Source organism: Triticum aestivum, chromosome 4D (assembly GCF_018294505.1).
Source record: "Triticum aestivum cultivar Chinese Spring chromosome 4D, IWGSC CS RefSeq v2.1, whole genome shotgun sequence".
NCBI classification, from domain to species: Eukaryota; Viridiplantae; Streptophyta; class Magnoliopsida; order Poales; family Poaceae; genus Triticum; species Triticum aestivum.
The window spans coordinates 165,192,161-165,214,149 of NC_057805.1; the positions used below are offsets into that span (position 1 = coordinate 165,192,161).

At 45.4% G+C, this 21,989-nt stretch overlaps 1 protein-coding gene and 1 pseudogene across 4 annotated transcripts; both read right to left on the minus strand.

The window, feature by feature from the left end:
• Positions 1-172: 172 nt before the first annotated feature.
• LOC123097034 (uncharacterized) lies at positions 173-3,524 on the minus strand. Of its 4 annotated transcripts, none has more exons than XR_006446887.1 (5): positions 3,310-3,524; positions 943-3,208; positions 808-870; positions 669-731; positions 173-442 (listed from the first exon to the last, which is right to left on the minus strand). XR_006446887.1 is itself a non-coding variant. In XM_044518810.1 (4 exons), exons 1-4 carry the CDS (start codon positions 1,411-1,413, stop codon positions 395-397), a joined length of 648 nt encoding a protein of 215 aa, XP_044374745.1. In that variant the 5' UTR covers positions 1,414-1,556; the 3' UTR covers positions 173-394. The 4 variants fall into 4 exon arrangements, 2 of the variants coding, with proteins under 2 accessions (XP_044374745.1, XP_044374744.1); XR_006446888.1 differs by having other exon boundaries at positions 808-873; XM_044518810.1 differs by lacking the exon at positions 3,310-3,524 and having other exon boundaries at positions 808-873; positions 943-1,556.
• Positions 3,525-3,636: 112 nt separating this feature from the next.
• On the minus strand, positions 3,637-20,226 carry LOC123096790 (adenylyl-sulfate kinase 3-like; annotated as a pseudogene).
• Between the last annotated feature and the right edge of the window lie 1,763 nt (positions 20,227-21,989).

Consider the following 21,989-nt stretch of genomic DNA (forward strand, 5'->3'; position numbering starts at 1 on the left):
GACCGAAATTCAGAACATTTTCTCAGATTACAAAGTTAAACCAAACAAGCTGATCTAGATGACACAAGCAGATGGCTCTAACAATATGTTGGTCGAGAGTTTAAACTGTAAATGCAGAAGTATTTCAAAAACATAAGTGAAACACAGAAACATTTAAATGAATATAAGATAATGCAAACAAGAATTGCTCTTGTACATATCTCCAAAAGTTGATCTAGATAACTCTGTCTCCAAAAGAGATAAATTAGTACTCACAAGCTGTTCTAGATGACACAGACAGATGGCTCTCACAATACGATTACATTAATGAAAATAAATGGAGGCATCCAATGCTATAAGCGACATTGTCGTCAAATCCATTCAGAAGTACAACAGACTCCAGAGCATGTATTTTTCATTCCTTCAGGTTGGCAGCTAGCAGATCCATGGCATTTTTCTTTCCCTTTAAAATTAAAAGAACCGAATTAGTCATTGACAAATAGTTTCTAACAACAAATAGTTGATTGTGAATATGTGTAGCACTTGGAGAATATCAATGTAAGAAATGATATGAGTTGGGGTAGCATGCTCATTTGTTTGTAGTTCCTGGAACAATTAGCATGTAGCAATGCTTGAGTGTCTTATATATTGGTACTGTACTGTAAATTACAACTTCTCAAACTAAGTACCTGAAACTCATTTGGAAAGAACCAATAACTTCTAGCCCCATACCCTTCATAGTGAATATTTCCCTGAAGAAAAAAAGCTTTACACATAAAGGGAAGCATGTTGAAATACTACAATAACAGTATCTGAATGAAATATTACCTCTGTTTGTTGTGAACTCTGGAGATTAGCGTCTTGCCCACCTTTTGATTTGATGACGTAATTCTGCTATAAGGTAGTTCTTACACTTTAGCAAGTTACAATGGCAAGAAAGAAAATAACTGTAAATCTAGATACCTTTCTCCCCTTATGAGTCTGCACTTTGGTTGTACTTGTTGGCACCTGCCGCTTCTTTGCTCTCAATTTTTGGATCAATTGATCCACTTTAGATAGCTTTCTCTTTGAACGAGGACGGCCTGCACTGCGAACAGGGATTGGACTGAGTACAAGTTTTTCTTTCTTTAACATTTTATCTTCATGCTTTGATGTTGGATCTTCTGCCTGTACTTGAAAAGCATGGTTAGCACGGTATGCATCAACCTTTCTTTCTAACTGATCAAGCCCATCCATCACCAAGTCACGCAATTCATCGGACTCTGCACCTTTCTCTGCCACTTCGTGAGAACGCTTGCATAATTCATCATAATGCTGCACAACTGGTGTATTCAACATATCATCGTAGGAGCATTTAATAAATACGTGTTTGCGCTTAAAATCCTTTCTCCATCGCTGCAATATATACCTAGAAGGTACATATTTGATCCCCATGAGAGCAAGCACGGTAATGATGTGGCTACACAAGATGCCTCGAAATTCAAAAAGCCTACAAATACACGACACATCACATTCCTCTTGCTTGAACAAGACAGTGAAATTTGAAATAATCCATTTCTCTTTAATGCTGCCATCCTCTCCTTAAAAAAAAATCTTACGGTCCTCTCTAATTCTAAATGTAAGAAGTGGCCCTTCATTGTTTAGCAGAGATGGATAGCAATAGATTTTCCCTCTTAATTTCTCTTGAAACTCTTGAAACTTTGCATTGGTATATGCTACTTGAAATTGCTTCTCGAAGTCAAAATGAGTAATGCATGGAATTTCCTCTTGGAACGACTTAGAATCAGCCTTGGTTTCTTTCTCTACCTTGTCTCTTAATGCATTTTCATACTGCTCCACAAATTGCTTTAGAGTTGTTCTAGCGTGAACATACCCATCAAAGAAGGCATTCACACTCTCACTCCTTTGTGTTGAAGACATCCCTGCCCAAAAAGTATCTTTTACATATGCTGGTACCCACCGATTTTTTTCATCATATAATCCGGCAAGCCATTCATTTTCGTGAAGATCATATTTATTGATCATCTCCACCCAAGCTTTGTCAAAATCACATTTTGTCAAGGAATCGTACACCACATTTGACAAGGTATATTTAATATTCTCATACTTATCATACCCACTAAGCTTTTCAGGAATCTTCTTCATGATATGCCATATCCACCATCTGTGACGAGCTTGAGGAAAAACTTCTTCAATAGCATTCTGCATTGCTTTGCACTGGTCAGTGATTATAACATTTGGTGGTTTGTTTGACATACAACATAGCCAAGATTTAAATAACCACGCAAAAGTGCCGGTGTCTTCGTTGGATAGAAGGCCACAACCTAACAGAACTGATTCTCCATGATGATTTACGCCAACAAAGGGAGCAAATGGCATGCTATACTTGTTTGTTAAGTATGTAGTGTCAAATGTGATGACATCACAATAAGATTCATATGTTGCCCTACTTCTTGCATCTGCCCAAAAGACATTTCTCAGTCTCCCATCCTTATCCACATCCATAAGATGGAAAAAGTCAGGATCTTTTGATTGCATCCGAAGAAAATATTGGTAGACAGCATGTGCATCTCCGGCACCAAGTTTCAGCCTTCTTGTCTCTTGCAAATAGTTCCTGCACTCCTTTTCACCGAACTCAAGATTACCATACCCACCAGCTTCCATAACAAGAGAACCAATTTTTTTATTCAGACGGATTCCTGCTTGATCATTCAATTCCAGCCTTCTCTTGGCATGCAAGTTCAGTTTCTTGTGACATCTCAGAAATCTGGCTTTACTTGGACTTATAGGATGATTGTGGTCAAGCGTAATAGATGTAATGCGGAACTTCTCCTCATGACGAGAGAAGTTAATCTTAGCTGGGCATTGCATCCTCGTTGATGGATTAGGTTTAAATGAGTTCTTGGATGAATATTGAGCCTTCCCTTGCCTGTTACAAGCAAGAGTAAAATAAACAAGCTTGCTATCTTCTCCATGTCTAGTGGTTCTTCTTATTACACCAAAGCCCTCTTTTTTGGCATAATCTTTGTAGAAGCTAACAGCAGCATCCTCACTATCGAACGTCATCCCCTTCTTAGGCTGCAACATCATGATATGCTCTACTTGTTGATCATCCGAAGAATCCCTAATTTCCTCAAAGATGACAGCATCTTCATCAGCGTCTTCAAATGCTCTGTTCTTATCTACTACTTCACCAAAAATCAGATCTGGCTCCATCATGAATTTAAAACTGCCAACAAAAAGATCAAAGATATCGTGTGAGGCCCATAAATTAAATCTAGGGCATGTGTAGATTGGATCCGGACAATGCATCTGATAAGTGTGGATTACCTTCTGACCAGCAAGGAAGGGATCGAACTTCTCTGTACTAGCTGCAGATTACGCAAGAGTGAGATTGACTCACTAATGAGCAAGGGGGGGGGGATCGTGAAGAAGTTGGACGACCATGTTTGGAGGGAAGAGGAGAAGGCAGGCAGTGGAGGGAAGAGGAGAAAGCGTGAAAAGGCAGTGTGGGGAAGAGGAGAAGGCATGAAAGTTTATGGGTTTGGGTAGACTGGGTTTGGGTTTGGGTTTGGGCTGTACTCTAGGCACGGGCAGGATGGGCTGGACTCTAGGCACAGGCAGGAAGGATTAGCTTTGCTGGAAGGATCGTACAAATCATATGCACACAGTCGTGTGTGAAGCAAAGAACCCATTTGCTTCGAGATATGACACAACTTGATCAGCCATCGCTTTAGGCATGGCGCGGCCACCAGCTTTGCACTGTATCACTATCTGCAAGGAGCGGTTAAAGGTGTCAATCAGTGAAGTTAATACCCATCATCAGACAACTAGGAACATTTTACAGAGTAACCGGTAATAATACTACTATGTTGCTTTTGATAATACTAGCTGAATGCCCGTGCGTTGCCATGAAACAATGAAATTAGACACATACACATTGATCAGACATGGCTCCACGTAGACTCCGGATGGCCGTAAAGACCCGATGATTTTCGGGCGAGTCTGAGTGAGTCCAGAAGCTACCGATGTGTAACGCCCACGATGCGGCTATATCTCCCACGTGTCGAGGCACGACTTAGAGGCATAACCGCATAGTGGTTTTGTCGCAAGAAGGGTCATCTTCACACAATCCCATGTAATGAACAAGAATGGGATAAAGGGTTGGCTTACAATCGCCACTTCACACAATACATAAATATTAATCATACATCATCCAAAATACAAACATATAGACCGACTACGGTCAAAATCCAGATGAAAATAAGACAACCCCAAATGCTAGATCCCCGATCGTCCCAACTGGGCTCCACTACTGATCATCAGGAAAAGACACATAGTAACGACCACGTTCCTCGTCGAACTCCCACTTGAGATCGACGCCATCATCTGCACTGGCAACGTCGGCACCTGCAACTGTTTTGGTAGAATCTGTGAGTCACGGGGACTCAGCAATCTCACACCCGCGAGATCAAGACTATTTAAGCTAGTAGGAAAGGATGGTGTAGTGAGGTGGAGCTGCAGCGGCAAAAGCATATATGGTGGCTAACTTGCGCAAATGAGAGCGAGAAGAGAAGCAACGGAACGGACGTCATCTAGCAATGACCAAGAAGTGATCCTGAACACCTACTTACGTCATACATAACTCAGACCGTGTTCACTTCCCGGACTCCGCCGAGAAGAGACCATCACGGCTACACACGCAGTTGATGTATTTTAATTGGGTCAAGTGACAAGTTCTCTACAATCGGATATTAACAAATTCCCATCTGCCTCATAACCGCGGGCACGGCTTTCGAAAGATAATACCCTGCAGGGGTGTCCCAACTTAGCCCATCATAAGCTCTCACGGCCAACGAAGGATAAACCTTCTCCCGGAAAGACCCGATCAGTCTCGGAATCCCGGTTTACAAGACATCTCGACAATGGTAAAACAAGACCAGCAAAGCCGCCCGAATGTGCCGACAAATCCCGATAGGAGCTGCACATATCTCGTTCTCAGGGCACACCGGATTGTCCAAGCTTCCGATAGGCCAGCCCAGAGTTGCCCCTGGTGGCCACCGGCGACTGACAGTTTGGACTAATACTCAGAGGAGCACTGACCCGGGGGTTTAAAATAAAGATGACCCTCGGGCTCTAGAAAACCCGGAGGAAAAAGGCATAGGTCGCAAATGGTAAAACCAAGGTTGGGCCTTGCTGGAGGAGATTTATTCAAGGCGAACTATCAAGGGGGTCCCATAAATCACCCGACCGTGTAAGGAACACAAACTCAAGGAACATAATCCCGGTATCTCAGTAACTAGGGCGGCAAGAGTGGAACAAAACACCAGGCATAAGGCCGAGCCTTCCACCCTTTACCAAAATATATATAGATGCATTAATTAAATAAAAGATATTGTGATATCCCAACATATCCATGTTCCGACATGGAACAAACTTCAACTTCACCTGCAACTAGCAACGCTATAAGAAGGGCTGAGCAAAAGCGGTAACTTAGCCAAACAACGGTTTGCTAGGAAAGGATGGTTAGGGGCTGACATGGCAATATGGGAGGCATGATATAGCAAGTGATAGGTAGCGAGCATGGCAATAGAGCGAACAACTAGCATAGCAAAGATAGAAGTGATTTCGAGGGGTGGTCATCTTGCCTGCAAGGTTCTCAGATTTGTCAAAAGCTTGATCCTCGTAGGCGTACTCAACAGGTTCCTCGTTCGCGAACTCGTCTCCCGGCTCTACCCAAGGCAAGAACACAAGCAAACGGAACCACAATCAATCACGAGAAATGCACAATCAACATGATGCAAAACATGTATGATATGCAAGATATGATATGTGATGCATATGCGTGCTCCGGACGAAAAAATGATGAACATGGCAGTAACTTGGCAAACCAAGCATGCCACTGGAAAGATGGGATGATTTCGGTCGAAATCGATATAAAGATCACCGGAATCGAATGCACGGTTTGCAAATGGCAAGCAAAACAAGAATGACACGAATCTGCGATTAACAGCATGATAGCACTTAAAATGCAACAAGTAACAATGCTACAGCACTCCAACATAGCAACAAAGCACATGGAAGTAATCTACAGGAGATTCTTGACAAAAGATGAACACTGAGCTACGGCTAGTTCACAACACATCAAGCTCAAACAAGCATCGCAAAAGTGCAAAAGATAACAGGTTCACAGACTTGGTGAAAAACTGGACATGGCAGAAAAACAGCATCAGGTAGCAATGTTCAGAGCACGAAATCAACATGCTACAGGAACTTAACATAGCAAAACAAGGCATGACAGTGTTCTACTAAAAGCACATGACAAAAGTCCCTTACTGACCATAAGCCAAAAAGGAGCAGAAGATATGATGGCAAGCATGTAAACATAGCAAGTTTCATTATCAGGTTTCAGACTTAGCAGAAAACAGAGCATGGCAGAAATAATAATATGTAGTCCTATTTGTGAGCTTGATGCACTCACTACAGAGCAATGCACTACAAACCAAACACACCTACAGCAAGATGGAATGTTTATGAAGCTAACCATGGCAAGAACACAAGCATAGAATGTAAGGATCAACTACAATAAGCTTGGCAAAATTGCATATCATGTTAAGAATCTGCCAGAAATATTTTATAGCAAAAGTAGAGCAAGATTGAGTCATGCTATGGCACTCCATAATTGCAAAAAATTGCAGGAATGGATCACATACAACTATAGCTACAAAACATCCTTACTGAAAATCTCCAAAATATGCATGGATCTCTCTGTAGCATCAAGTTTACATGGCAACAAAATAACAGCAGACAAGGACTTAGAGAAATCACCAAGTCCCTGAAATCAGAAATATTACGGAGCCTACTTTGCATGCTTGTGCTAGTCACCACAGAGATCACAAAAATACATGGACTACACCACTGAAAAGATGGCATGGCATAATTCAAAACACATGTAGAGCTAATGCCCAAAAGATGCACAGATTTAATGATACAAAAATGACAAATCTCCAAGTTCTGATAAGAACCAGAGAATAACAGCAACTAGCCCTCTTCCAACAGAGATTTGGGCATCAAGATGACCTCTAATGAACATGGTGCAATTGAACAAAATGAAGAGCATCACATGACGAACAATTTGACATATTACACGCACGAATCGGAGCTACATACAAGGAGTTATGGCATCACGAACAGAGGCATATTGCTGTAAAAATTCCAGACTTAGAAAAAACGGGATACGGGAGTCAACCTCTACAGTGCGGATCTGGATCGGGAGCAACACAGGAGCTCGAGGAGCTCGGGCCGCCGACGGGAGAGAGAAAGGAGGCGGGCGGCCGGAGGGAGAGGACGCCGGCGCGGGGAAGAGGTGCGGCGGCGGCGGGGATCCGCGGCGCGGCGGCGGGGGCGGCGCCGGCGACCGTCGGCGAGGCGGCGGGGGCGCGCCGGCGCGAGGCGGCGAAGGCGGCGAGCCACGGGCGCGGGCAGGCGCCTCGGGCGGCGGCGCGGGATTCGGGCCCCGCGGGCCGGATCTGGGCTCGCGGGCCCGCGGTGGGAACGGCGGCGGCAGGGACAGGTGGCGGCGCGGGATTCGCCGGGGACGGCGGTGCGGACACGTCCGGCGGCGGAGGATTTTTGTCCGGGCGCGAGGTGGAAGAAGGGTAGGGTTTGGACTGCGATTGTATTTCGGGAGTCTCTTATATTTATAGGTAGAGGGAGCTAGGAGGCTCCAAATGAGGTGCGGTTTTCGCCCACACGATCGTGATCGAACGACCTAGAGCATGGAAGAGAGTTTGGTGGGTTTTGGGCTGGTTTTTGAGGGGGTTTTTGCTGGACACTCAAATGGACTTTGCGGATGCCCGGTTAACCGTTGGAGTACCAAACGACCTCCAAATGGAACGAAACTTGACCGGTGATCTTCGGGTGATATATTGAGGCCACTTGACAAGCCTCGGTCCATTCCGAGAAAGTTTGACACCCGCACACGAAAGAAAACGAAAGGGATGCACCGGAGGAGATAGGAGCGCCGGATTGCAAAACGGACAACGGGGAAAATGCTCGGATGCATGAGACGAACACGTATGCAAATGCAATGCACATGATGACATGATATGAAAATGCATGACATGACAAAATACAAAACGAAAGACAAAACCCGACAACGGAGGGAAAATCATAACACATAGCCGGAAATGGCAAGAGTCGGAGTTACAAATATGGCAAGTTACGTGCGGGGTGTTACACGATGCGTTCACATCGAATTACAGTGTAGTTGAATGTAGTGAACATGCATGCCAAACACCACAATAATGAATGTCTCGCGATAAACATCTATCTTGTCCTTCTCCATTTTTCTCTAGAAGGATCACCATCACCCGGCTCATTTACGTTGGTTTGTTGCGCCTCAAGATTGTCAGTATTAATAAGGATGGGTGTTGGGCTGTTGGCTACTCCCAACTATGGCGGGTTTGGCCGCCCCTGCTCTCATGGAAACAAATGATCCTATGGCTTGCGTCGGTGCCACCGGCGAGTAGGTCATGGTCGTCTTGGCCCTTCGGCGCAGTTTTTTGGAGCACGTGACTAACCTGTGCCCGACATGTAATGGAAGCCAGATGAACCCTGCTACATGTCAATCTTTGTTCTGTGGATATGGATGACCACAACCACTGTGACTTTGGCGACGACACATGCTTCTCTTCCACTCCCACTATGAGTACCATCATTATGGCCCTACCTTTTCATATTGCCATATGCGCAAACATAATTCATAAAATTCTTTGATACATACAGGTTCACAATTTCTCTAGTTTCTACAAAATTAAAGGAATATATGAATATATAAGAGTCATAAGATAAAAAAATCATTTCCTATCATTCGGGCATTGCAGATCAATACAAAAAACTACTCTAAAAATTAACTGCTAGCAGCCCAAGGCCTTTCCGACCGAACATGCGAGTGTAAAACATTTTCTGAACAAAATAGTACATAAGGTAAGAATATCAAATCAGAACCTCAACATCTAAATTTACATATTATGTTTTCTTGGAGGCTTCAATGTGTTCTGTTTGATTCCTTATAAAGACGACAAACTTTGTGTATGTTATTAAATTAATAATGCATGACCACCCTATCAGTGCGAGGTTTGTCAAAAGAAACAGTATTTCCATAACCTTACCTTTCCCAACCAACTATGACCAAACAAGCCTTTTCTAAACAAAAAAATGAAGCCTTTTTTTACGGGTAAGAACAATGAAGCCTTGATTGTACACCTGCACTTTACAGTCTTTAAGGAGCTAAATAGATAGATAATTATATGTCATGCAAATAATATGAATGTAACTTAGAACACTGTCAAGTTGATGCATAATATAAATTAGGACTATGCATGGCATGCAATGCCTATAAGTAACAAGCTGGCCAGCATCATTTCACAATTCATCCACATGTTCATATGCCTAAGCGGTGAATATCAGTTTTGTGGCTCTACTGATGTGCATCAAAAGAGTCAGTTTTTACAAACAACAAGAAAATAAAAAGTACTCTCGATATGGCAAGGTTCAATAAGACAATCTTTCACAATGCAAACACAGACCTAATATGATACATAAAATTTCAGCTACATAGAAGGTTGGTTCCAAACTGAACCAAGAAAAAAATAAAAGAAAAACTCAATATTATTTAAACATCATTCCTCATTTACTGTCTTTCACTCCAAAGGGTTCTAAAAATCATACAAAATTTGGTTTGCATATATCACCAAGGCCACGAAATATCCCTCCCCGAGAACACCACAGAAGCAAAAGGATTGCTCACTCAGCAACCTTATTGTCCACATATTTCAAAGAACATCATGGCTTGCCTCACGACGCTTAGTTAATGCGATCTCCATGTGCTGAATGAAAAAACTGTTTTTATCTCTGCATTATGGATTAAATTTAAATGACATGATACATCTCAAAAGTTTCCTCTTATAGGAGTACCTTCCTGAAATTAATTTGGATACTATCATGTTTGTCATTAAAGGCAAGTAAAGAAGAGATAAATATACAAGTTTCTCAAAGAGCCTTTGACATTTCTCCTGGAGGCGTTTTTAATGGCTTTACAGCAAATGACACATACCGCTTGGATTTGTTTGGGTTTAATAATCCTGCATTATGTGATAAAAACAAAATTAATCTTACTGTTTCTCAAAGAGCCTTTGTCACTCAGGAACTTCAAAATATACACCCAAAGGATGAAACAAACTTAATCTATTGTTTCTTCGTACATGTGTATATATAATTCACAGCTATAGAAATTCATAATGGATTAAAATACACTATGACCCTAACCAGACAAATCATAAACACTGGGGCAATATTTCTTTTTCCTTACCTTGATACCTTAGCAGCCAAATTACTCTTCCTCTGCATCCAAGTTGCAACCACAACCTACAGAAACGAATCACGTTAGTCCTACAGTCCTCGTATCCCATATAACTATAACTAAAGTTTATTTCTAATGCCGGTGAAGTTTAAGTTCTCAAGCTTATAGTGACAAAGCAAAAACATCAGCATCCTTCAACTGGTTACCTTTGTAGTTAAGTAGAGATGATTTTGAAAACAAAATGTGGGATGTTGTATCTGGGCCTCACCCGAACACAAGCCATTTTTTTCTCTTCCAAAAACTGTATAAATTCAACAACCTGCAAAGAAAATGGGGTCAAGGAAGAGACAACTTAATCAAATGGGTTGCTGCTTATATAAGAAATAAGCTTCAAGGTATGTGGAGTCCATTTTTTTTAAAGCTGGAACACAATTATTTATTTGCAACTCCAGTTAGAACCCAACTGGATGTAATAAAATTTCTAAAGAGAAAAACACATTAAAATTGACCAAAGAACCAGAATTGAGCATAGCCCGAGTGTTGCATGTTCGAAAGGGTAGTCATTAAGACTCTAAGGTAGACCCCTCATGAATCAAGGCCCACACAATAGTCAATTTTAGTAGAAGCGTATAGAAATCCTAATTCTACTTAGTCAGGTGGTATATAAGCGTATATAAATGCATGTAGCTCCTTGCTTGTAATCACCTTGAGTTGAAGAAATATAAACATAGCTTGTAACTATCATGACTTGAAGAAATTTGAATAACAGGCAGCTTACCTGCCAATGGCTATAAAATCAGCTTTCATATACGTGTTTCTTGCTAATCCATTAATCAATCTAGTGATTCGAGCTAGCTTTGACTACCTACGCTACTATAAGATCATTCCTTCTCAAGGCAAGTCAGGTTTCCTATGTGCGCGTATTGCTGTCTGCCGAAGGCACCGCTAGGTGAATTATTGGTTTCAGAATTTTATACCCTGACATGACCCTGTTTGTTAAGAGGGACAACTGAAACATTGGTTCATATATCTTGACCAAGGATCATCTTAGTATCTGACATGACCCTGTTTGTTCTGCACGCACAGCAGGAACATGACGAAAACGTGAAGGAGAGGATCGAGATCGACGCACCTGTAACATCGCGTACTGAAGTCAGGGTTATGGCCCTCCCCGCCGCACGTGCCCTCACCGCAGCCACCGCTGCCTACCTGTGATGATGATGATGATGACGCGAATCTGGCATGGTCGCGTGGAAGACGATGGTGACTGCGGGATGAACTGGTCAAGGAGGAGGAGCTAGACACCCCTGCCCATGGCCATCTCCTTCCTGCGAATGTTAAGATAGTAGTACTGGATCATGACCTAAACTAGAAATCTAGCAGTGCTGCTGTAAGCACGTCTTGCGGGTCGGCGACCTTGGTCCCAGCTGATGGCTCCGGCAAGTGTAGGAGGGCCATGGGCCTCGGTGGTTGCCAACTTCCCTGTCTGCCGCGGAAGTCACACGGCGGGGAAAGGGGATGGCGGGCAGATACGGCGTAGGGTCGACGACGGGAAAGCGAGAGGTCGTGGGTGAGAGGACAGAAGGATCCGGCCGTCCTCATCGCATTAACCGAGTCGAGCGATGAAGGAAGAGGCCGGCGGCTGCAATTTTCTGGGGAGAGACATGGGATCGACTGAGGGGGGTGGGGTTTGGGAGGCGATGGGGCGTGGGACGTGGGAGACGTGCGCGTGTGGGCCGTTTTTTTTCTTTTGTTCTGAGTTTCAGTTTTCACATCAATGTGAGTGCCGAGAAACATGGATCGCACGAGGTAGGGCCATGGGGAGTAGCGAGAGAGGATGGATCGTAGCTTGGGAAGGAGGTCGAACCATCACGACGTTCGATTCTTCTTTAATAGAGTAAATAGCATAAAACTACCACTTTTCGTCCTATGGTTCCAAAAAACCACCACTTTTTTGTTTGTGACTGATACCTACCACTTTTCTCGTCGGCTGTCTCAAAAAACCCAAATCGTCCGTTGCTAGCGTTTTAAACCGTTTTCTGACGGTCCGGGCCCGCCTGTCAGGCCACGTCAGCGCCGCGCGTGATGGCGAGGCCGGTAACGGCCGTTACTCGGACCGACCGGCGCGGTCGGACCGCACCCGCTCGTGCGCTCATTACTCTGCTCCGCTGCCCTCACTCTCACTCTTTCCCCTGCCCGCACTCATTCCTCTGCTCTCACTCTCACTCTCTCGCTCCTCTCCTCTCTGCTCTTCGACGCCGGCGGCGACTTGCGCTGTGGAAGCTCCACCGCCGCCATGCCTTCCTGGAATGACGGGGATACGAGCTCAGAGGATGAGTGCGACATCACAAGCATGGACATGGCTCTTTGGGTAAGTTTTTCGATCTGCTGAGCTAGGGTTAGGGTTCATCTAGGAGCTAGATTAGGTTAGTGTTCATCTTGGTGATCTAGGGTAAGCTTTGTTTACTGTTATTTAGTAGGCAGGGTTATGGTTGTTGTTTGAGCTATGTTTATGTATGCTTGAAAACTAGGGTTTGGGTTAGGGTTCTTGCTGGATTGGGGAATTAATTTGTGATCTATGTCTGGTTCTGTGAGCTAAGGTGATTTTGTTGATGTGTTCATGCAGGAGACCCCTGACACCACTGTGGAGCCTCTTTTCTGTGGCCAGCTGGAGCTTTCTGAACCCACCTATATGATGCACCACATGAGGCCAATTAAGTGTGTGGCATTTGAAGGAACCTTAACTGGAAGGCGTTTCTATGGTTGTCCAGTGCAGCAGGTATAGTACCTTAATTGGAATCATTTTCTTCCGAACCCACACATGTATTTACAAGGATGACAAGTTGCTGTTCTGAACCCACACAGTATTGTGTTGACAAGTTGCTCTTCTGAACCTACACTGTATTATTTAGGATGAACTGCAATATGCCTTGTATTAAGGTATTGAGGGATATGGTTACTATCAAAAATGCTTATGTATAGGAAGCATATATCTGTGAATGTACTTGTACAAGCAGGTTGGGTTTCAGTTATAGTTTGAGTTATATTAAACAACATATTCAGTTTACTTAAGCCTCACCTTTAGTTTCTAGTCTGATATGATTTGTTGTTATGAATTTGAGTGCACTTAGTGATGTATATTTCAATTTCCAAATGCAGAGTGAAGGTGTTAATTGTGGTGTTACTGAGTGGGTTGACAAGGCCTGGCATCCAATTCTTCAGAATTGCTTGTCCAGGCTGTGGGACATGTACCATGAACAGAATTGTGGCAGGGTAGTTGATAAGCAGAAGTATGAGAAGCATTTGGCCAAGCTTAAGACTGAAAATGACAAGCTGTGCATTGAGTACACAAAGCTTGTCCAAGATGTATCCAAGATGTTTGATTGGCAGGATGGTAGGGTAGGCCACATGGATAACCAGAAGGCAGTTGAGGAGGAAGAATTTAAGAAGAAGAAGAAAGAGGTAGAAGAGAGAGCTAGGTTGGAGGTTCAGATGGAGAAGCTCAAACTTGCCAAGGAACAAAGGTGCATTTTACAGAGTCAAGCTGACATTATCAAGAATACCAGGAAGGCAAAGAAGGAGGTTGAACAGGAGATTTCCTTAAGATAGAGAAGGCCAAGCTTGAGCATGTGGTGAATGAGCTGCTGAGTGATGGGCATGCAAGCAAGGGGAAACTTGAGAAAATCAAGGCCATCCTTGATTCATGAAGTGTGTTCTGCAGATGGTGAAGTACATCCAAGGCCTTTATAAGTATGTGGCCTAACAATTTGATGTGAAGATATGGGGTGTACATTTTGGGGAATGTGAAGCTAATCTAGTCTATGTCTATGCCAATGTTAAGAACTGTTGTTATGCTGCTAGAACCTTTAATGCTAAGTTATGAACTAAGTTGTAATGACTGTTCTGCCTGTATTTGAACCTCTTCTGCTATGTTATGGAGTCAGTGATAAGCACTGCTGGAGTATGCTATGTGTCTTTTTATGTTTAAAAGGTAGTTATGTTTATTAGTGCTTGGTACCTGGGCTTTGTGGCCCAGTTATATTTACAAACCTAGGCCTACTCCACCCACCCTCCACTGCTCATAAATAGCCTACTCCACCCACCCTCCTCCCTCCAGAACACAGCCGCCACACCCCACCTCTAGAAACCCTAGATGGATCCAGAGCTTGGGGAGGTGACAGATGAGGAAGAGGAGGCAGTGCAGGCAGTGGATGTGAGGAGGCAAAGGGCTCGCCCTGCAGTGCAGGCAGTGGAGTGGGAGCTGGAGTTCAAGAGGAGGCTGGCAGAGAAGATCTTGGAGAAGTGCAACTCAGATGAGTTCACAGTTCTTGTCCCTGGCGGCAGGCACAAGAGCTCAGGGAAGATCATCAGGTGGGCTAGGAGACAGGCAGTACTCGCTCCTCACCCTTCTACCAGAGCAAAGTGGTGTCGTTTCTTCAATCGTTACGATTGAGAGTTGTTGGTAGTAGTTTTTTTAAGTATGAATGAGAGTCTGAGCTATGTATCCCTTCCATTTCTATACAACTCTTTGTATGAAAGAAAGTTTGGATGGTGGAATCTATGAATGTTTGAATAAATGAATCAATGTTTGCATCAGTGTTGTCTGAATCTACCCAGAAGTCACAAACACTCAGGTTTCATAATGCAACCACTTAGGTTTCAGCAAGCAAATACATAGGTTTCATAATGCTAACACTCAAGTTTCAGCAAGCAAATACATAGGTTTAAGGTTGCAAACACTTAGGTTTCAGCACTCATACAACAAGACAACTTTCTCAAATGTTGGAATCTTCAGTAGTTACCACTAGCTGTGAAATATGCCTTCCACTTTCCAGTTGGCTTCCTAACCCTCTTGGACCCAATCTCCATCTCAGAGTTGGCAGCTTGCCTTGGAGCATTGAAAACTGTGTACCCTCTGCTAGCTGTTGATGCTCTGGTGTTCTTTGCTGGAGAAGCAATGGATGATCTTGTGTTCTTGGCTGGTGAAGATGTGCTAGGAGCCCCTGTCTTCTTGGTTGCTTTGGTCTTCTTGGCAGGTGCTGATGTGGCTGGTGCTGGAGTAGCAGAAGCAGCTCCCTTGTTCCTCTTTGCTGGTCCTGGAGTAGTTGTGGCTGTTGCATGCCTCTTCCTAGCTATGGCTGGTGCTGATGGTGCTGATGGTGGTGGTGGGGGTGAGGGTGGGGGTGCAACCACACCTGTAGAAGCTCTGGTAGATGAAGAGTAGTCTGACCTATTCTCCTGCACATTTAACAAAGCAAATTATAATTAAACCACCTAGCCTATGAAACAGAAGTTTCTTTATCAATAAGTATACCTGGTGATTATTCTTTCTCATCTGCAGTTTGGGTTTCAGTGGAACACCACAAGTGGTATATCTGTGACCTTGCATATTGCAATTGCTACAGGTCACTGTCCCAATTCTTGATGTATCCTTCTTGGCAGGCACCTCAAAATGTCCTTTCCTCCTAGCTGTCTGCTTTTTACCCTTATTTTCTTTGAATACTGGAGGAGATATGTCATCCCCCATGGTGTGTGGCCAACAATCAGGGCCTGGAACAGGGTATATAATATGCTTGTAGGTTTCACAGTAGAGGGGCTTCTTGAAGAACTCATGGACAAAATCTTCAGGGTGTAGCTTTACCTTCTGCATTGCTGCTATAGCATGACTACATGGAACAGCTGTCATATCCCACCTCCTGCAGTTACAAGTGTAGTTGTTTAGGTTTACACAGTAGGTCTTTTCTGAACTACTTGTAACTTGCCAAATTCCTGGTCCAGCCATATATGCATCACAATATTTTGCCCACTTCTTGGCCTCCTCCAATATCTCAGAGTAAGTGGGTGTGATATCCCACCTACATGTCTCTGTCTTCTCCCTAATCTTCTGAAACTTGATCATGAGTTTTGTCCTAATTCCTTCAAGCATTGTCCTTATGGGCTTGTTCCTAACATCCAGAATAATCCTGTTGAAAACTTCACTAAGATTGTTTACAACAAGGTCTGTCTTGCATATAGTATCCATTCTATGCCTGGCCCAAGTATGGACTGGTATGTTGGACAACCACTTCCATGCCTCCTCACTCTCTTTCTTCAATGCTTCCATGCCCAGATCATGCCCATGCTTAGTGAAAGAATATGCAGCCTGGTCTAGATGATTTTTCAATTCATCCCCTCTAAACCCAGCTGATTGGAAGTTGGCATATATGTGTCTTAAACAAAATCTTTGAGGGGAATCAGGAAATACATCCTCTATTGCATTGAGCAGACCCTGTTCATTGATTTTGTATTAATAACTAGTGAAGTAAGTAGAGAAAGGAAAAGCAGTACATAGTGCAAGGAAAAGCAGTACATAGTGAAAGGAAAATCAGTCAAATCACGAAGAGTAGTTGTACCTTTTGCCTGTCTGACATAATTGTGTAGGGCCCAAACTTGTTGCCACTACCAATTACTGTCCTTAACTGTGTAAGAAACCAAGTCCAACTATCTGTCTCCTCCTTGTCAACAACACCAAATGCAATAGGGAAGATGTTGTTGTTGCCATCCCTCCCTGTTGCTGCCAGGATTTGCTGCCCAGTGCTTAGTTTGATGAAGCATCCATCAAGACCTGCATTTTAAGCCATTAGTAAGCAGCAACATGTAATGCAATCCCTATTTAAGCACTATACAGACTAGATTTACCTATGAAATGCCTGCAACCATTTAGGAACCCCTCCTTACAAGCAAACAGACAATAAAACATGTAATGAAACCTTGGGGTAGGTGCTGGGTGGAGTTCAAATTCCTTTGTTGTCACAACACACCTACTACCAGGGTTTGTGTCCAAAACACACTGCAGATAGTCTCTTAACCTGTAGTATTGTGTCTTGTGATCCCCTTGCACAACATCAACTGCTTTCCTCCTTGCCCTGTAGGCCAAACTTTTTGGAACATGTACTCCAAATTTCTTTTTTGTATAACTCAGTATAGTCTCAACACCTGCACCAGGATTGGATCTTACAGTATCCTCAACAGCCTTTGCAACCCACTTCATGGTAACCTTTGTGTTCTCTCCACTTGCTCCACAGGTGTGATCAAGATTCATCTTCTTGATGCTAAAGGTTGACTCATGGGCAATCTTAGAAGCAGTAATATAAAACTCACAACCATGTTTTCTATCTGAGCACCAGGCTATGATCCTACTTGGATCATTCCTATGGTACTCAAAGTTCCTAAGTGTCCTAACATGGTAGTTTCTCAATGCTTCTCTGAACTCTACCACATTCAGAAAGCACAAATGAATCCTAAACTGTTCATGTGCATCAGGCCTAGAGGAATCATACCATATTCTCTCCTTCTTCTTCTTCAATTTTCTCTTGCTGCCACAAGGCAACCTAGGTGCATCATCTTCTTCATCAGAAATGCCTTCATCACCTGGAAAGCAGAACTCATCAGCTTCTGGCACGAAATCTTCAAACTTTTTGTGATCTGGCTCACTGTGTGATCTGCTTGTTGGGCCTTGTTTCCTCACAGGTATCTTCTGTGCCACAGTTTTCACATGATCTGAAACATCTTCTTCAGAACCATTTGGCTCCTGCCAAAACTCTGAGGGTTCAGAAGCACCCCAAAAATAATGCTTAGCCATCTCTTCCTCTTCCCTGTAGTGCTGACTTGTTCCTTCACCACCTTCATCTTCTCCCCTAGCAAGACTTGTATGAAATTTTCTTCCCTCTGTAATCACCCCTGAAAAACTCAAAATCTGAAGAGGATTTTTCCAACTCATCTTCATCTTGATCTTCTGCTTCAATGCCTTCAATTTCCACTGCCTCTTTTCCCTTGTTGAAATTACAGCTCTGTTGTGTGTTAAAATATGGATCAACAGGCACAAGTGGGGGCTGTGAAGAATTTGAGACAGGGAAAAGGACACCTTCTTGGGAAACACTATAAACAATGGGATCACCAACTTGACTAATTCGAATCTGCTCTTCAAGCAAGGTGTGGTCCATGTTTGCATCTGCTGGATTTGGGTCACTAGCCTCTCTCACTGTTATGTTCAATATTTCTTCTCAGCAAACAAATCTAGCATCTCCTCCACCTTCTCATCATTGTCCAAAACCTCAATCCCCTCCAGCCCCTTACCCTCATCCTTAACATATGACAGATAGGCATCCAACCCATAGCCCTCAAGTTCAATAAGTGCTAACAAAAACAGGTAATTCATTTCTGATAAGGAAAACTTCCTTTCCATGTTGTCTCTACCCTGAAAATGCAGCCTCAATTCCCATACTTCATCATCCAAACTATGCAAAAAAAGAAACAACACATTCAGATTTCTTCAGATTTTCAAGTTAAAAAGTATGCAACAGTTTCACTTGCACAACATATCATCCAGACCTAAACCCTAATTCATATATTGAGTACAATGTATACATAATAATATACCAAAGAACTAATTCATTAACAATATAAGAAACAAATCCTAACCCTAGTTCATAAATAAACTAAGAAAAATAATTAAAACAATTCATAACTTACTCCACGCCACCAAGTGAGGAGGCCCACTGGTGCCCGCCTTCTGGATCCGCGTGGATGCATTTGGCCACTGCCCTGGCCGCGCGGAACGCCGGCGACATCTGGACCTCCTGCGTCGGTGGCCCAGACGAGCGCTGGGTCGGGAAACTTGCGCTGCCTAGCCACTTGTTGACCTCGGAGTGAGCACCGCCCTCGCCGCCGGCTGTCGGCTCAGGCTCGCCGTCGTCCTTCTTCTTCGCCGCCGCCATCGTCGGGGGAGACAGAGAGCACGGGGGGAAGGAGGAGCGAGAGAGAGATGCTGCCGACAGGGAGAGAACGGCAGCGAGCGAGCGGGTGCGGTCCGACCGCACCGGTCGGTTCGAATAACGGCCGTTAACGGCCTCGCCGTCACGCGCGGCGCTGACGTGGCCTGACAGGCGGGCCCGGACCGTCAGAAAACGGTTTAAAACGCTAGCAACAGGCGATTTGGGTTTTTTGAGACAGCCGACGAGAAAAGTGGTAGGTATCAGTCACAAACAAAAAAGTGGTGGTTTTTTGGAACCATAGGACGAAAAGTGGTAGTTTTATGCTATTTACTCTCTTTAATAGTAGAGATTTAGGTGTTCAAATATTGACGCTAACCTAGCAATCAAAAGGTGGTTCATAAGGATCATCAATTCCAGTGAACCCTGCAGATGATTTACAAAGTAAGATTTGCGAAACATAAGCAAAAAGGGTAGTCTGTTGGTTCTTTTACCTTTGATTTTTCCAGCACGGGCAAGCTTGTACAAGCATTTTGGATCCCTAGCTTCACATACTTCAAGTGGGACATGCAAAAACACCTACAGAAATACACTTCTCTATGCCGGTTACCTTAATAATAAGATTGACCAGATGGTTCGAAGGAGCTGTACAGTGTGTGTAAATATACCTCGATGAATGTAGAATTGTGCAGTAATTTACGACAAGCGCTTCGTTCACTTCTGTAGGGTGATATCAAGCGAGCAATGCAGATCAGAGCTGCATCTGCAAACAGTTTTGCTAATTCTCCTGAAAAATTGGACATAAACACATTAAGAAATGGTATAATTGCAAGGCAAAAAACGATCACAGTATTGATATTTCTCAACGGACCAAAATACCTACTCTGCGTATATTTTCAGCACGGTCCTTTGCTTCGAAACAGAGGTCTCGATTCAACCCATGCCTCAGATTGTCACCATCTAGAATGTACTAGGTCAGATGACCTCTGGAGTGTGCATGCTAGTGTGCTTTTGCCTGAAGTATAACATTGATCTGAGAGGGGGGAGAACAGATGGAGCTCCGCCCTGCCTTCCTCTAGCTCTCCACTTCCCCGCCGGCAGCCCACCTCCCCCACCCTCCTCCCTCCTGTCCATGGCGTCTCCTGGTGCTGGCCCGGCCGGCCGCCGTGCGACCTCCTCGGGCGACCGCTGGAACGACTCGGGGAGCGAGTCCTCGGCGCCCTCGTACTGCGATGTCGTCTGCACCCCGCCGGTCTCCCCCGCGCCGCCTGCGCCCCCTGCCCGTGACCTCACGACGGGGACATCCAGGGCGCCGGCCAAAAGCCGGCTTGGCCCCTGCTCTGTGGTGCACCGTGCCTCGGACGATGCCGTGGCGGACGCTGACGGCTTTCATCAACCAAGACGCAGGAACCGGCGCCGTCTTTGATCGACCGCGCCCCTCGAGCTCCCCCCAGCCCCGCCCGCGCAGCCCCTCGCCGGAGGAGGTGGCCGGGCTGTGCTTCCGTTGTCTGGACCACCGCCACCGCGTGCGGGACTGCACCAACGACGTGTGGTGCCGCCGTTGCCTGGTATCCGGCCACGAATCCAGCTCCTGCGTCGCCTACCGCCGCGACGCTGCACGCCGTCCTCGCACCCCCCGAGGCAATGCCAGTCCGGCGAGCATCGACCTCCCTCGGCCCCAGGCTGCCCTCACGCCTGTGCCCCCTCCCGCCACCCTTATGGCACCGGTGCGCGTCATCGTGTCACAATCCATGGAGATGGAGGAGGCCGAGTTGGTGCTGTTCCGCGCGATGGGGGCCTCCATCACCGGCAACCGCCCGTCCGTCTCCGCCGCGGAGGTCGCCGCCGTGCTCTTGGACTCGCTTGAGCTGGTCGACGGCGACTTCACCATCCATGCGCATCACCCCGAGGATTTCCTGATCCTCTTCAGCTCTTAGGCCACCAGGGACCGTCTCAACGGCGACCACTTCATCCTATCTCCCCACTTCTCCCTCTCGATTCGTCCTTGGAGTAAGCTCGCTCACGCCGGCTACGGCGAGTTCGAATACAGCGTCGAGCTCCGCGGTATTCCCACCCAGGCCATCTCTATGTTGGAAACGTGACATACACCCGCACCCATGTGTGCAACGAGGCAGCCCGAGTCCTACGGCGCCAAAGCTCCCGCGCACGTCGCCTCCGCCCACGTAGCCACGCACGACATTATCTTCGTTTCTGTTGTAACAGTAGGCCAGGAATCCTCATGAGCATCGGTGTATATAAAAAGTAGGCCACAACTCCTCATGAGCATCAGTGTATATAAACACTTGTAACATGTGATGATGAATATACAGAGACTTCATCTATCTTACTTGTATCAGCTTCTCTCGATCCTCCCTGCTTCCGCCATGAGCATCCGCCGCCCCCTCCGCCGCACTCGTTCATTCGGGGACGCCGACGCCGTCTTCATCTTGCCGGAAGTCGCCCCCAACCCCGAGCCGGCCGCCGCCGCCCAGCCGGTACCGCCCACCGCCCCGGCGCCCCTGTCACCGAATGCCCGCGCCTTGCGCCGGGCTCCTGCTGCTCCCGTGGTGTCGCCCATGGTGCAGCCTCTCCGCGCCGTGCGTCCTCACGCCGAAGCGCTCGCGATCCGCCCACCCCAGGTTCCTCCTGCGCCTCTTCCGTCGATGCATCACATTAACATCGCTTCATACATCCCCTTCAAGTTCTCGCTCGACTCTGTAAATTACTCCAAGTGGCGCCACCTCTTCTGGTACGTGCTGTGCAAATACCGCGTCGAGGAGCACGTCCTGGAGGAGGCTAAGCCGCTGCACGAGGACGCCACCTGGCGTAATGACGACATCACGATCGTCCTGTGGGTGTACGGGACGATCTCCGACGACCTCTACAACACCATCCAG